At 36.0% G+C, this 17,840-nt stretch overlaps 1 protein-coding gene across 1 annotated transcript in view; it reads right to left on the bottom strand.

Annotated features, from left to right (window-relative positions):
• The window catches only part of OSBPL11 (oxysterol binding protein like 11), a 100,871-nt gene that overhangs the window by 59,709 nt on the left and 23,322 nt on the right, over positions 1 to 17,840 (bottom strand). Inside the window, exons 2-5 of the mRNA XM_081236089.1 lie at positions 12,972 to 13,040; positions 6,975 to 7,150; positions 6,038 to 6,117; positions 4,215 to 4,391 (exon numbers count right to left, since the gene is read on the bottom strand). Coding sequence (XP_081092215.1) covers positions 4,215 to 4,391; positions 6,038 to 6,117; positions 6,975 to 7,150; positions 12,972 to 13,040 — 502 coding nt within the window. The remainder of the gene's footprint in view (positions 1 to 4,214; positions 4,392 to 6,037; positions 6,118 to 6,974; positions 7,151 to 12,971; positions 13,041 to 17,840) is intronic.

The raw sequence follows: 17,840 nt of genomic DNA, 5'->3' as shown, positions 1-17,840 counted from the left end.
AATAACCCAACCTGAAGAAGGGGTAAAGGAAACCTCCCATTTATAGGTGATTGGTTACAAACACGGGTGACAACCTGGACTTGTGAATAGCATCTTAAGTGGGGGCAGATACTATCTCAGATAACTAGTGTCAGAACTGAATTGAACTGTAGAACACCTAGGTGTGGAGTCTGCAGAGGGTCAGAGAACTGCTTAGTGTGGAGGAAGCCTCCACACATTTGGTGACCGGAGGACAGAAGTATAGGGTGTTGCAGTAGAAGAGAGGAGAAACACAGGGATGTTTTTCCTTGACATAAATAATGACTGTTAGAAACTATGGCTCTTCAGGCTTGGGGGTATGTGGTAGACACCTCAAATTAAACAAAATGACTTGCCACTTCAAGAAAAACAATTGACAGTATTTGTGGCCTATGATAAAATCTGAGCTTTAAAATGAAATTACAATCTTGGAAAACCTATGTCAGTTACCATGAGCTTGACAGGTTTCCCATACTGAAAGCCTTTTCTGATAAGATTAGTGGGGATCTTAATGAATGTGAATTTTTGATATTATATATCAACATCTGTAAGACCTGCATAACTCTGAACTAATATTTTCCAAATGACTAATGCCTAGTGTTACAAAATTGTGCATAGGTTAAAGATCCATTCAAAGTGCAAGACGAACCAATGTATTTTCATGAAACAGAATATGAAAAGTTCACTGATATATATTAGATTCCACACTGCATCTAACACTTAAGAAACTGCCACTGTCAAGTTCTGGTGGAGTATCAGAGAAGAATAGCCACAATTATCTTTAAAAGCTATTAAAATATTCCTCTTTTTTTCCAACCACGTATCTGTGTGAGGCCAAATTTTTTTCACATATTTCAACCAAAACTACATGTGGCGATAAATTGAGTGTAATTATTTTGTTTGTTTTGGGAAAAAATAGTTGTTTGACATAAAAATATGTTATTTATATTAACGTGTATGAATTTATTAATTTTTATTTTAAAATAAAACATTTAAAATTTAAAATAAAATTTTAAAACAAGTATTTTTGAAATACCTGTTTTTATGTATAGATAACTAATAAAAAATAATAAATAAAATAAAATACCTGTTTTAATTTCTAATAAGGTAAATATTGGTAAATTTAACCCATGTAAAACAAAAGCTCTTTGAGGTCCTCAAGCATTTTTAAGACTGAAAGGGATCCCAAGACCACAAAAAGCTTGAGAACTCTTACCTGGAATCATAGGTCAGTGTGGTATCAAAAGTTTTCTCAATGTCTTTGAAGAGAAAAAGGATCTGCATAGTCTCAAAGTACCTCCCCAAGATATTTATTAACTACAGAGGGAAAAACAGCAACTTTACAGTGGAGAAATCCAGTAGAAGCTACCTTAACCAAGTGATCAAGGCCAACATCACCAGTAATACAACATACTGACATCATGAACTCCTTGATATAGGTACTAAGAATACATATCTTCTAGGGTATTTTTCCCCAAAATGTATAATCTCACTCAAATAATAAGAAAACATCAGATAATGCAAATTTGGGAACATTAAATAAATATAACTGGATCTTCATAGGTGTCAAGGTCACGAAGGATAAGGAAAGACTGAGAAACAATTACAGACAGAAGGAGACTAAGTAGTAATAACAACTAAATGCAACATTTTAGGACAGGATCCTAAAACAGAAAAAGAATGTCAGTGGAAAAACTGTTAAAATTTGAATAAGGATTGTAGTTAACAGTATTGTATCTATATAATTTCCTGGTTTTGATACTATGTTATAAAAGATGGTAACATTACAAAAAGTTAGGTGGCGGATATATAGAAACCCAGCAATACTTTTGCAACTTTTCTGTAAATTTAAAATTACTCCAAAGTAGGCATTTAAAAAGTGTTCTTGGACTTCCCTGGTGGCCCAGTGATTAAGAATCCACCTGCCAATGCAGGGGACATGGGTTCCATCCCTGGTCCGGGAAGATCCCACGTGCTGCGGAGCAACTAAGCCCGTGCGCCACAACTACTGAGCCTGCACTCTAGAGCCTGCAAGCCACAAGTATTGAGCCCGTGCACCACAACTACTGAGCCTGCACTCTAGAGCCTGCAAGCCACAAGTATTGAGCCCGAGTGCCACAACTACTGAAGCCCGCGCACCTAGAGCCGTGCTCCGCAACAAGAGAAGCCACCACAATGAGAAGCCTGCGCAATGCCACAAAGAGTAGCCCCCGCTCGCAGCAACTAGAGAAAGCCCGTGCACAGCAACAAAGACCCAGTGCAGCCAAAAATAAATAAATAAAATAAATAAATTTATTAAAAAATTTAAAAATTTTGTCTGAAGGACAAAAAATGGTATAAACTCTCCAAATGGACTATTTTCTCACAAATAGAATTATTCCATTGGAATACAGAATGTTCCTAATAGAGTTATAATTTTATAAGTTGACCTGTTGAGTTCTTAAAAGCAAAAACATCGACCTAGTGAAGACACAGACACTCAACTAAAACTTTTTTTTTTTTTTGTATGTGGCATTGGCACAGAGATTGCCAAACAATGGTCAACCCTCAAATCCTAGGATAATTACTGGCGCCATAATTCAGGAAAGCTGCCATTAAATTAGTTCTGTAAGTAAATACTTGTCCTTCCTAAAGAGGTAGTTGTGAAACTTTGGGGACACACACTCTCTACATACAAGTGTCAGAGTTTCATGCTGAACATTAACATGTTATCACAATGATATGAAAGGTATATTTAAAATCACAGAACATTATAGTGTGGGTACTGTAAGAAATTACCCCTGGGTGTGAGAACAACAAAAGAACCATTAGAGCAAGAAAGAGAAGCATGGGTGATTAAAGTCATCACAGTAGAAGAGAAGCTGAGATATGACAATAGTCTCAGTCAGCAGGTCCTAAAGATCCAAGCACAGCCAAGCAGAGGTCTCCACAGATAGTTAAAATCTCAAATACAAAAAGGTTCCTTTTCCGTGAAAATGTGCACCAAAATTCATGACAACTTCAACTACATGCGTTTTGCTTGTTTTGAACTTTTTACTGAAGTATATATACTGATATACAGTATTACAGATAGAAAAGTACACTTCTCACAAGTATATAGGCTTGATGAATTTTCATAAACCAAACACACCCATGTAACCAACACCCAGATCAAGAAACAGAACATTATCAGCATCTCTGAAGAACCCTCAAGCTCCCATCATTAGCCATGATCAAAGATTTCCAAAAATTTCATGGCAGCCTAATTTTTAAGGGTTAAGGAACACACTATGATACAAGTCTGCCCCTAGATATTTTTCTTTATTCTATCCCTTATCTTAACCACTTTTAATATTTCCTTTTCCTTCATTGTAGATTAATATATCAGTACCTTGATTTCCTTAAGACACAAACACCAATATTTATCAATAGATTGAATATCATCAACATAAATACTAAAAATGTATTGTTTTATGAAAAAAGGTATTTATAATTGTCACTTATTTATAACAGGACTAAAAAGTGAGTCAAAGCTATTGCTTGTTTATCTCAAGGATGTTACTTCATCTCTTTAAATCTCAATTTCTTCATCTATAAATACAAACCAAAATAACTTGATAGAGGGAACATTCTCCCCAGCTTCCTGCCTTAAATCATTTGGGTGTGATTTATAATATTATTTTCACAATTCACTACACAGATATAATTATAAGCTCTACCAAAATTAACTCAGTAAAAAACACCCGGATTATTAAGAACCTAACAACTGCATCCTTTATTAACTAGAAGTATTTGGTACTCAGTTTGAAAGAGAATGAAGAAAATGGTGAGATAAGGCAACATCAAGGATTTAACTATTCTATTTTTGTGTGTGTGTGTGAAATTCTCTATTTACATGTACCAGTTAAAGAAAACAGTCAGTTGTTTGACCATATAGTCTTTCCACTAGGCTTAATAACCCTTTTGATCATAAATTTTACATTAAAGGAGTCTGTACTCTTACTTGAGAAATGAAAGATGCAGACTTTTGAAAGATGACAGTGTACACAGAACCTAGTTGACAGACTTGAGGAAACTTAGGACACCTAAAGAGTCAGGGACTCTAAGACTTAAACATTGAGGGCCCCAGAAGACACAGGATTTAAAATTTTTGTGTGTCAAAACGAAGCAGTTAAGATTATTTTATGCATTTTAACTTGATTTCAGTTCATACTTACTTCTCTGACTTCCACAAGATGGTCTGGAGGTAAGTTAGTTCTTTTGCTCACTGATTGTAGTTTGGAATGTCCAACATTAAAAAAGGAAATGGCATTTTGACTGGGTCTCCTCTGGGATATAGGAGAATTACCACTAGATGCAAGTGAGAAGCTCCGTGATTTCAGAGGAGGATTATTCTATTAGACAAACAAAGAAAATCATTCCTTTTATAAACTTTAGGTTAACCCTCAACCTATACTAAACTAGAGTCTTTTATACACAGACAATTTAAAAAATAAAATTAACCTCAAAATTCACTACAAGAATAGCTCTGAAGATAAAATTTAAATCCTTCAAAGTTTAAGTATTTCACACATCCCATAGTAAACTGGTAACGTAGTTAGAAAATTAATTCCACATGTGTGCTGTCAAGAACTTTTTTTAATCCACGTTAGAATGTATTAGAATAACAAGAAATTTCTAATTTCAGATCTTTAAACATCACGATTGAAGCAAAAAATATACTCAGCAATACTCAATATAATAAATGTTCTAATGTGACATTCAAGTATCTTTGAAACAAACTAGCACTTTCTGGTCACTGCCAATGCTTAGAATCTTGCAGCACAAATAAAGCTTTTATGCTGGATTTCAGACTATAGGCCTAAATCACAACTTTAAAAACTTTAGCTATGGGGAAAAACCACTAGGAAGAAAATGAAAAGTAGGTATGGAATCCTTTAACTATGCTTCCCTATATTATTTTGTAGACATTTCTAACCTCAGATTTCAAGTACTGAGACCCTCCTTTTCATCTTAAAAAATAAAACACCCAAAAGGAGATACACAAATGGTCTATAAGCACATGAGAAGATGCTCAACATTATTAGTCATTAGAGAAATGAAATCAAAACCACAATGAAATTCTACTTCACACTCATTAGGATGGCCATAATATCTGTAAAAAAGGACAGTAACAAGTATTGGTAAGGATGTGGAGAAACTGGAACCCTCATGTATTGCTGGTGAGAACATGAAATAGTTTGACTGCTTTGAAAAACAGTTTGGCAGTTCCTCAAATAGTTAAACAGAGAACTACCATATAACCCAGTAATTCTACTCCTAGGCATAACCTAGAGAACTGAAATCATGTGTTTACACAAAAACTTGAACACAAATGTTCATAGAAGTATTATTCATAACAGCCACAAAATGTAAGCAATCCAGGGAACTCCCTGGCGGTCCAGTGGTTAGGACTCGGCGCTTTCACTGCTATGGGCCCGGGTTCAATCCCTGGTTGGGGAACCAAGATCCCGCAAGCCACTCGGCATGGCCAAAAAATAAAAAAATAAAACAATCCAAATGTCCATCAACTGATGAATAAACAAAATGTGGTATATCCATACAACAGAGTATTATTCGGCCTTAAAAAGGAATAAAGTATGATACATGCAGTGAAATGGATGAACCTTGAAAACATTGTGCTTATTGTAAGAAGCCAGACCAAAAAAGCACATATTGTATGATTCCACTTATATGAAATGTCCAGAATAAACAAATCCATTGAAACAGAAATTATATTAGTGTTTGTCAGGGGACTGGGAAGAGGGGACTAGGGAGTGACTGTTGATGGATATGGGCTTTCTGGAAGGTGATGAAAATGTTCAGGAATCAGTTGCAACAGTTGTACAATCTTGTGAATATACTAAAAACCATGAAATTGTACACTTTAAAAGGATAAATTTTATGGTATGTGAATACTATCTCAATTTTAAAATGTAAAAAAATAAGTTAAAAATCTTTCCCATTTTTGTGCATTAATATCACATATGAATCCACATACCTTGCCAATAGCTTCAGTGTGGTGTTGTGTACATATCTGAAGTCTGCTAACCCAATGTTGTCGCTCTTTAGCATCTGTGGCTGATAAAAAGTATCTACAAGTTATTCACTTTTATATTTATTTTTAGAATACAATTAATTGTCTATAGCATGAAGAATAGATCACTGAAAATCAGGGATTGGTCTTACTCTCCCTAGAGCAAATGTCCCTGACCAGAGGGAGGTAGGAAAGAGGCCAAAGCATCAACCTTGTTAGGTAACACCATAGCTAGATGTGGATACATTAGGAGGATAAATTACATGCATCTAGGTGGGTATATGACATGTCTTAACTTTCTCATAAAAATATGCTCTTCCTTAAAGAAATAACCTTTATTAAGCATTTAATGTATCCTCAGTATATTCTTTCAGATCTCTAGAAGCATGCTCAATTAGAGTTATTGTTATACTTTATGTGTATTAATTAAAAACAGAAACTTTATATATACAAATTAAATGTATCTAAACAGAAGTTATACTTTATTTTAATGAATATGAGCATTTTAATAAATCTCGATTATGTACATTAGTCACTAAAAACCACAAAGAGAGCATACCAACCAAATCAAGAAAGGGGGTAAAATACAAATCCATGGAAGACATAAAAAAAATTTAAAGAAGTCTATGTTTTTAGAGTTTTCAGTAATCAAGATTTCCTCTACACAAATTTCTTAGAGGGTCCAATTTTAAACAGACTTGTTCACTGTGCCACTTAAAAAAAGTCATTAATTAAAACAGATTTCATAAATCCTTAAAGCAATTCCAAGGTTTAAAATATTGTGTCTATATCATCAATGACAGCAGTTTTTATTTCCAAAACCTAAATGAAAGCAGGGAAGTATACCAACTTCTCAAGGAAGAAGAAAATCACACTATTAATTCTCATAGTTCAGTCATACCTCTGAGTTTATACTGTTCCCCACTGGCAGCATTTACAGTGAAGGTGTGAGAATCCTCATCACTGGGTGATATTACAGCTCCTGCAAGCTGCAAAGTACCTCTGGGTTTTTGATTTCTAGACTGTTCATTCACAAAGTACTCCAATAGCCCAGCTTCATTGTTTAAAACAAAAAACCTGTAATGATTTTTAAAAAGGTCACAATTTTAAAATATTTCCCCTAGTCAAACTAAAGCAAACCAAATTTTAATCACACACTTTTGAGTTTCTGCTATTAAATAAAATTCAAAAGCATCTCAAGAAGTAGTTGGAAACACTAGATTGAATTTCCTAGCAGTAAATGTTGTTGAAAAATTGGATGAGTTTAATAAAAGATATAAAACCTTCAGCTGTGAAAGAGGCATTTAATAGGGAAGAGGCATACTAGACAATGCAAAAAGGAAACAAAGATACAGTATCCTTTCAGAGGAAGATTTCTCTCCAGAATTCATTAACAGGGAGGGTATGTTGCCCAAGACAAATGGTAGTGAGAATTTTTATTTAAAATTCACTGGAAACAAATCAAAGCATGAGCTCTGAAGTTAACAAATGCTAGGTAAGAAATGAATCTGATTTAAGATTTAATCAGTGAAATAAATAATAAGAATAATGCCAAGGTATTGAGATTTTGTGAACGTAACATTAAATAGGCCACAACTAAAGATTACTTATCCTCTTTAAAAATGAAAAAGCTGCAACTGGAGATGCAGAAACAAGGAACTTGAAACTAAATGATGAAATACTGATACACTTTGGAAAAGAATTTGATGTTCTGATTTGGTTTTAGATTAACTACTTTAGGAAATATGTTAATTCGGATTCCAATTTAAGTAGTGCAATAGTTCTTTTCTTTAGGAAAAAAAACCTAAAAAGTTTTTATTTCAAAAAATTAATGTTTGGGTTTAGAGCAATTTGGCATTCGACATGTTAGTGTGTTCTGTAATAGAACCAGGTAGACAATTTGATCCAGTTCAAGTTCTTAGAAGATATAGTCTTAAGCAACATGGCAACCATATCAACCATACCAAACTGGAAGAGAATGGGATCAGCCTTTTATTCAGGGAAAGAAAAAGAAACAATGAGAAGAAAATACAAGTCGAAAGCGGATGCGTGAAAAGGGAGATGGGAAAGCAAGACTATTGTTTTTCTCATTCGTCTTTTAGCATGCTTGTGATTTTAAAAATTATGTTCACATATTCTGATGATATTTGATAAATTAATTTTAATACTTTTGAGAGCTTTAAACCTCCATTTCTTTAATTACTAGAGGAGTTAAACATTTTTTCATGTGTTTATTGACCATCTGTAGTTCTACTTAGTGAACTGCCCCTCACATTTTTGCCTATTTTTAAAATGGCTGTTTAACATTATTTTCCCTAAGATTTGAAGAGATTATTTTAATTAACACAAAAATAGCTACTGAAATCATCTTAAATTCCTAAAACATATGAAGTGTCCTTAGTAATCTGCCATGGTTTGTATGTGTCCCTGCCAAAATTCACATGTGGAAATCCTAACCCCTAAGGTAATGATATTAGGAGATGGGGCCTTTGGGAAGTTATCAGGTCATAAGGGTGTAACATCCTCATGAATGGGATCAGTGCCTTTATAAAAGAGACCCAAGGGACTTCCCTGGTGGTCCAGCAGTTAGGACTCGGTGCTTTCACTGCCATGGGCAGGGGTTCAGTCACTGGTCAGGGAACTAAGATCCCCGCAAGCCGCGCAGTGCAGCCAGAAAACAAGAAAAAGAGACCCAAGAGAGCTCCCTTGGCCCTTTACAGCCATGTGAGAATACAATGAGAAGTCTGCGATCCAAAAGAGGACCCTTGGGGCTTCCCTGGTGGCGCAGTGGTTGAGAGTCCGCCTGCCGATGCAGGGGACACGGGTTCGTGCCCCGGTCCGGGAAGATCCCACATGCCGTGGAGCGGCTGGGCCCGTGAGCCATGGCTGCTGAGCCTGCGCATCCGGAGCCTGTGCGTCTGGAGCCTGTGCTCCACGATGGGAGAGGCCACAACAGTGAGAGGCCCGCGTACTGCAAAAAAAAAAAAAAGAGGACCCTTTCCTGACCATGCTGGCACCATAATCATGGACTTCCAACCTCCAGAACTGTGAGAAATAAATTTCTGTTGTTTATAAGGTATCCAGTTGGTGACATTTTGTTATAGCAGCCTGAACAGACTAAGTCATGAATCTACTACAAAAAATTCAGCAAGCAAATGGAAGGGGTCTGTTAGCAAGAAAACAGTCTCTTGAATATACTAAAAACCATTGAGTTGTACACTTCAAATGGGCACTACATCTCAATAAAGCTCTGAACAAAGGAACAAATGAACAAACAAACAAACAAGAAATAAGGAAAGGAACGAACGAAGGAAACGAGAAAAGAAAGAAATCTCTTCCGACTGTTCTAAGCAATAAGCACAATTCATTTCAAATAGTCAAAGGAAAAAGACTGGTCTCTTCTCTTACAAGCAGTCACTTCAAAGGAAATTTAGAGAATAACATGTTTGGAAATCTCAAGTTTGCTGTGAATACATATCTCTTATCCCAAAAGCATTACCGTAAATTTACAACATGGGAGGTACTCACCTAGATATACAAAAGGAGGGATTGGTAAAATGATAGAAATGAGCCAATAACTGAATATCTTTCTAACACAAGATGATGTTATGGACCCACTGCCAATAATAGAGCACTTTGGGCTGTCTTTCATCATAAATGAATTAATTCAAATGTTCTTCCTTCACCACTTCTCTGGAGATATTTTACAAGATGTGTAGTTTGGGGACAGAGAGACAATCCATGTAGTGAGGAAACTTAATAAAGCTATTTTGCCTGGAAGGGTACGAGACTCTTGATTATAGTATTTTTATCAAGTTAGCCTAACCAAAAAGCTAAAGAAATGCAGAAACAGAGACTTAAGATTCAGCATCTATCTTTACATGCAGAAAAGTCACCTACGTTGTTAAAAGGAAAATTAAATAATTGTTTATTTTTTGCAATTTCAAAACAACAGGCTGTCAGTTTGAGAAAATGACTAATCTTCAGAATAGCCCACAACTTAAGGTGAAGTATCATCAAATGGAACTTTAATCTAAAAAATATTCTGACTTGGAAGTATGTCTTATGATGGCAAAAATCAACTTTAGTGAAGATTCTGGATGGAAGGGCACCCATGTGCTTTGCTCTGACCATCCTAGACTTCAGTGCTGAGTATGTATAGAACTTCTAAGACAACTGGGAAGTGATCTCATCTTCAGGAATTAGAGTTGAAAGTGAAAGGAAGTGGGTTCAAGAGAGGGTCTTGCTCATTCCTAGGGCACTACATTACAAAGCAAGCAGTTATTTATAGAGCACGCCCATGCTGGATTTCTCCAAGCTGCTCTAAGTTGCCCTTAGTCAAACAGAAATGGATTGCAGGGAAACTGCCTTGAATATCTGGCACAGGTGCAGTGCTTTTGTTACTTAAGCTTTATCTGCAGCACAGGGACAAAGTGGCTAGGCCTGCCAAAGGAACTGAGCTCTAAGCCTAAGGTCCTTTCACATGGTCTTAACCTTTCTGTTCCTCTTTTATCATTCAGTCTGCACATTCCATGCTGAGAACCCAGTATACCTCTGCTGCGCCACAAGCCTCCAGCCAGGTTGGCAGAAAATGGAAGTTTTTTCTAAACTGGTCTTGCAGCAATCAAGTTGACAAGCTGAGACCTCTCTGATGGGGCAAGCTGGTAAGAGATTCTGTGTTCTCAGTGGCAAACAGGGATGGGTTGTCTTCATCCCCACTTCCTGCTGCTGCTAAAACTGGCCTCTTAGACAGCTGGAGGGATCGCATGGGCAGAGGCAGTGCCCCTCCCTAAGCTGGAACTTTGGTTTGGATCTCTTAGCTAACTCCTCAGGCAACCAGTGGCCAATGGATCTTTTTGGAAGGCTCCCTCATGCAATGATACAAACACCTGCCCCTTCTCCCCACGGTCTCAAGTTGCCACTGACCTGAAATGCCATCATTAACATATATTAAATCTTATAAGCTTGGGTATATTTTGGAGCTTTCTGTTCCACTTCTGAGACTTTCTCAATAATATAATATGAATGAAAGTTGTTGAATGTCATGGGGGAGAAAAGTTAACCTATTTCCCTTTTTAAAAAGAGAACAAAGAATAGTACTAAAAGCAGAGTGACATAAATTTAAAAATATATATATTTTATATGTCATTTAAATGTATAAGCTTTTTAAAAATTACATAAAAACTGAGGTGGGAAAATGCAAAATGAAAAGGCTCCCTTGACTTTGCTCTTTTTAAAAAAACAAACAGAGAACCTTAGAGAACTACCCTTTTCACTTCAACAGGAATGATTCCCTTCTATGTTTTCACATCCAGTTTTGACCTCCCATATGACCTCCAACTTCATGCATATCACTCCTATTTGAAAGCCCTACTGTTACTGCAAACTAAACATGGCCCAAACTGCCCTCTCTTTTAATAAATCACATGTTCATCATAGCGCTTCAACTATTTTTTGAAAGTTTGAAAACCATTCTTTCATATACTATGTCCCATTTTCTAGTTGTTTAAGGTAAAATGCAAATTCAGCTCCAGTTATTCCATCATTTGACCTAGTCGAAAGCAGAGGTCTCCAAATGACATGTGAATAAGAAGCAGCATGTTATAATGCCAAGAACATAGACTTCAGAGTCAGAACTTTTGGGTTCAAATTCTAGCTTTAACATCTGTAAATTTAAAAACCACAATGAGATACCACTTAACACCCATTAGGATGGCTATTATTAAAAAAACAAAACAAAACAAAAAACCCCACAGAAAACAGAAAGTAACAAGTGTTGGGAAGTTGTACAGAAATTGCAACTCCTGTGCATTGCTGGTGGGAATGTAAAATGGTGCAGCTGCTATGGAAAACAATATGGAGATTCGCCAAAAAGTTAAACACAGAATTACCATGTGATCCAGCAATTCTATTTCTGGGTATATACACAAAAGAATGAGAGCAAGAACTCCAACAGATATTTTGTACACCAATGCTCAAAGCAGCATTATTCACGATTAGCCAAAAGGTAGAAGTAACCCAAATGTCCACTGACAGATAACTGGATAAACAAAATGTGGTATATACATACAAGGGACTATGATTCAGCCCTAAAAAGCTAGAATCCTGACCCACGCTACATAGGTGAACCTTGAGGACATTATACTAAGTGAAATAAGCCAATCACAAAAGGACAAATATTGTATGATTCCACTTTTATAAGGTACCTAGAGTAGCCAATTCAAAGAGACAGAAAGTAGAATAGTGGTCGCCAAGGACTCAGGGCAGGGGGAAATGTGGAATTATTGTTTAATGGGTACAGAGTTTTAGTATGAGAAGATGCAAAAAGTTCTGAGATGAATGAAGGTGATAGCTGTACAACAATGTGCATGTATTTAATGCCACTGAACTGTATACTAAAAAATGGTAAATTTTGTTATGTTTATTTTACCACAATAAAAACAAAAGTTTAATCCCCTGCCCTACAACTACCAGTTCCACACAGTATTTAAGATAGCTGGCTTTACTACTTATTGAGTGCTTGTTTGACCTTCGGCTGGTTATTTAAACTCTCCAAGGTCCCAGAGAACTTTTGAGAATCCTGAACAGGCACCTAATACAAATCTCTTTGCCATCTCCAAACCACCCTAAAAGCCTCACCACTGCAAGTATGCATAAGGCAAGTGGACAAATGATTCTAATTTCTGAGGCATTTGGAGGCTGCAATTTGGACAGATGTTAACTCCTCCTACCCCTTAAAAAGGAGAAGAAAGTCATTAGACTTTTAGAAAAAAGATGGTAAATCTTTCTCTAACATGTTTCCCAGCCATATTTGTACTGAAGTAATATCAGAATATAAAATTATCAGCCCCATTTCTGGTCTCTTGGGAGAGAAATGTGACAGAATAATCACACTTACCTGTATTGCCACCCAGTGACAAGGTTGGTGTACTTCATTAAATAGCCATACACACTTTCCATGTGATCACTGTTTCAAAAAGATCAGAAAGGGCCAAAGTCAGTGAAAATTAGAAGAAACTCCAGGAAGTTAACTGTACAGTTTAAAAAATAGCTGTAGGGACTTCCCTGGTGGCACAGTGGTTAAGAATCTGCCAGACAATGCAGGGGACATGGGTTTGAGCCCTGGTCCGGGAAGATCCCACATGCCATGGAGCAACTAAGCCCGTGCACCACAACTACTGAGACTGCACTCTAGAGCCCACGAGCCACAATTACTGGGCCTGAGTGCCACAACTACTGAAGCCCACGCGCTTAGAGCCTGTGCTCTGCAACAAGAGAAGCCACTGCAATGAGAAGCCCACACACTGCAACAAAGAGTAGTCCCCGCTCACCGCAACTAGAGAAAGCCTGCGTGCAGCAACGAAGACCCAATGCAGCCAAAAATAAATAAATTATTAATTAATTTTTAAAAAAGCTGTAGACACATACTTTTCGACAAATACTTCAAACTTACTTCAGAAGTAAAATTTATAGGTTAACAAATAGAGCTATTTAATCCCCCATATTTCATATCCATAGGACTTTACCAGAGTTCTTCAAAGCAAGTGTAATCCCCTATAAATTACTATACAATATTCAAATATAAAGTCATTATATACATATAAAATTACATAAATATGAAACAAATATAGTATAAATATAATTATAAATAAAAATATTTTATAACTTAATACTAAACAAAGAAAATCCAGTTATATGGTTCTAGAATAAACTTAAAAAGGTCTCCAGGTTGAATAGTGCTTCCTCAATCTGGCGGGACATGTTATGTCTTTGATTCTTTGGGCTTCCAAAATGAAGATCCTGTTTTTGATGAGTATGACACCTCACTCCCACTCCCCCACCCCAGACAGGCATGCGGCAAAGTGCTCATTGCAAGTCTTACCACTGTAAAGATTTATTTGGGACCTGTATCGTTAGCCTTACTGAAAGTGAGTTTCTTTACCTCCTGCCCCCTTTTTCTATTTATCAGAAATGTTCCGTTACAGTGGTTCACAGAAAATGCAGTATCTTATTGATACTTTGTTTCCAATATTTTAAGGTTCCTTATACTTATGAAAAGATATTAAAGCTTCACCTCCGTTGATGTATCTTTTAGATATATGGGCTTCATTTTTTATTTCGTAACTTACATTAAGAATTCTTTTTAAACTCATCTACTCTCAAGTTTTAACTTTAAACTATAAGATGCCAACAATATTAAACATTTATTTTCTCTACTATCCCTGAATCACAGAGCTTACTTGGTAAAATTTCAGCTAACCAGAATCTAGGAAATGGAAAGTAAAAGACAACTGGCAACCTTTAACACACGGACATCAAAAGCAAAATCAAGAGAGAGCTGACACAACCAAGAGAACAAAAATTTTTAAAGACTTAGGTTGATCTGAACAACAAGTGAAAAGAGATGAAGATAAAGATACTCTCTTACACAAACACACAACAAAATGCCCCAAATGACTGTAAGATTCTAGTAGCTATTATTACTGGAGAGCAAGTAGGAGGATGCCTCAGGGATAAACTCAATGTTGGGTGCCCTTCTAATCTCATTTCTTCAAAGTGCTTGGAAATAAAGAACTGATCCCATGACTGAGTATATGTTACTTTTTCTTCTGTATTTTTCTTCCATTCTAAGGCTAGCAAACAACACTGTTTACTAATATTAAGTGAAACGGCTCATGTCCTTTTGGTTTCATACAGTCACTAATCTCAAGAAGACAAAGGTTGTCAACCTCTAAACTGCCAACCCAAAGTTATGATAATTACACATGTATTCTGTCATGTTAAAACTGACAGTACCATTTGAATTCTCATTTCAGTAATTTCTAAAACCCACATCTAGAGGAAGGATTCTTCTCTAGAAACCCAAACCATTGGATTTTTGCCCTACTTCCAGCCCTATGTCACAGCAAAGCTATTTCTTTCAGTTCCACTGGTACTTGAAAAGGCAGAGATTTCTAGTCTGGCGCTCATGTTTTCCCCAGGCTTCAGGCTTAAACAGCTTTTTGGGGACAGAGGAATCCCAATGCCCCTGGACACTACCCAAAAATAATTTCCCAAAGAGTTCCTCATCTGTTTTAGACAATTTAACATAGAGCTTAGCTGTCTTGAACTGTTCTTGTCCTCAAAACTTATTCCCTCACTTATATATGGAATCTAAAATTAAAAACAAAAACCCCCCAAAACTCATAGAACAGATTAGTGGCTGCCAGTGGTGGGGGTGGGAGGTGAACAAAATGGGTGAAGGTGATCAAAAGACACAAACTTGCAGTTATAAAATAAGTTAGTCCTGGGAATGTTATTTATAGCATGGTGACTATAGTTGATAATATTGTATATTTGAAAGTTGCTAAGAGAGTAGATCTTAAAAGTTCTCATCATAAGAAAAATAAAGTGTAACTGTGTAGTGATGAATGTTTTTAAAATTTATTTATTTATTTATTTATTTATTATTTATTTATTTTCAGCTGCGTTGGGTCTTCATTGCTGTACATGGGCTTTCTCTAGTTGTGGCGAGCGGGGGCTACTCTTCGTTGCAGTGCGTGGGCCTCTCACTGCAGTGGCTTCTCTTGTTGCAGAGCATGGGCTGCAGGCTTCAGTAGCTGTGGCACGTGGTCTTGGTAGTTGTGGCTCGTGGGCTCTAGAGTGCAGGCTCAGTAGTTGTGGCACATGGGCTTAGTTGCTCCACGGCACATGGGATCTTCTGGGACCAGGGCTCGAACCCATGTCCTCTGCATTGGCAGGCAGATTCTTAACCACTGCGCCACCAGAGAAGCCAGTGATGCATGTTAATTAGACTTATTGTGATCATTTTGCAACATATAAAAAAAATTATATTGTGCACCTAAAACTAATGTTATATCAATAATATCTAAATTTTTAAAAAACCTTATTCTTGGTCTATTTTGTCCTGTAGCTTCATAACCTGAATATTTATTTACACTCTGTACCAATCCACAAAAGGCCTAGGGTGTCACATAACCTAAATTAAATATTTCCCCAAAGTACCCAGATATTCCATAATTCACCATTTTTAATTTTCCCCTTTAATCTAGGTTCTCTACACCAAGCTTTCATTACTAGATAAGAATCATTTCATAGCTATTAGCATGCTATAAAAACATTACAACTCGGTTATAGTTCAATTCCTCTGGTTCTAGGACTATATATATTCTTCAAATGGATATGTGAACTGTGCAGAGAATGTTTATTAAACTTCAAATAAACTATCTACAACTGAGAAAAACAAAATCTTCATTTCAAAGCAATCAAAGATTATGCCTCATGTCCCTTATTTTTGTTTAGTCCCTCATATTATTAAAGGTATTCCTCATTTTGGTCATATCTAAGTTATTTATATCAGTCATTTAATGATTATCAATGAATTTTTAAGAGTATAATTTCAGTAGCATCATTCATTAAATAAAATGAACGTGTATCCTCATATTCCACAGTACAGTACTGTTTTATGTTTAATTTTTAGTGTTTTTAATATTTTCGATGCTTGTATCTAAAGAGTTAACCTTCTCACAAAAATCACAAGAGCGATACTGACATGGTTCATTTGGTAGTAGCATAAAGCCAGCTTCAAAAGAAACAAATTCAAATATGTACTTATAAACTGCTGGCCTGCTTTTACTACAGAAAACAGACATCTGAGGTTACAAAGAACCAATTGAAGAGCAATCCATTCTTGGAACAGCTGGTTGCACTGTCCCTCTCTCATCCTTCCCCTTCTCTAGTCAGTGCAACCAGCTGATGCGGAACCACTGTGCCATCTGGTGGCCAGCATAAAAAGCTCTGTGAGCGAACATCTTTCGGATTCCCTCTCCTTTCTTCTCTCTACTTCCTTATAGTTATTATGTAGTACTTCTAACACTCATGCTTTGCTCCTATTTAAAATGTGGAAATTTAATAGAAGATTTACCTGTTAATATGAATAAAACCTAGTTGTTAAAGTGGGAATATACCACATATCTGATTACATCATACTAATATTTTGTGTTCTATGAATTAGAGATGACGGTCCAAAAGACTAATACACAGAAAAATAAGCTATGAAAAAGTTAATTTCTTCTTCAGTCCTTCAGCAACTTCACCACTCAACAAATTGCGTATATTCTGATCTTGTTAACATTTTATTGAAATTAGTGCTAGAAGCTGATAGTCTATAAATACAGTTAACTGAACTATATGCCAAGTGGCATTATTCTATTTAATTTGAGGTTCATCACCTCCTAGGTATCTTAACAATGACTGCTTCAATTCCTAACTCTTCATTACTATAACACACATTTCTTAACCCTTCTTTATCAGACTTAAGGAAGATATGTAGAAGCTTTTAAAATTAAACTACTTTTTCACCAACACTGAATTCAGTTAAAAAAGTCTGTTTCCATGGTTAGACCCAGGTAGACTAAACCCTGTATTTTGAGAACAGAGGTTCCGATCAATATTATATGTAGAGAAACAGCAAGAACCTTGGAAGCCACAGAGACTGTTCTATTCTTCACTGATTTTCTTTCTTCATTTATTTTTAAATGTTAAGCATTTATTTCTCTTTTAATAAAAACAAAATAAAATAATATATAAAATTAAGTATGTGAAAATTATACATAGTTTTAAAATGAAAAAATAAAATAAAATTAAGCTACTTTTTTAACAGTTTCACATCCTTTTATTTCAGTTCAACACTATTGCTCAGTACCTTCTAAATGCAAAGCACTCTGAAAATCCACGGAAAAGGATGGGGAAGTAAAAAAGGCGATTC

Source organism: Mesoplodon bidens, assembly GCF_964165515.1.
Source record: "Mesoplodon bidens genome assembly, chromosome: 5".
Taxonomy (NCBI): domain Eukaryota; kingdom Metazoa; phylum Chordata; class Mammalia; order Artiodactyla; family Ziphiidae; genus Mesoplodon; species Mesoplodon bidens.
This window is presented reverse-complemented; position numbering and strand designations above follow the sequence as displayed.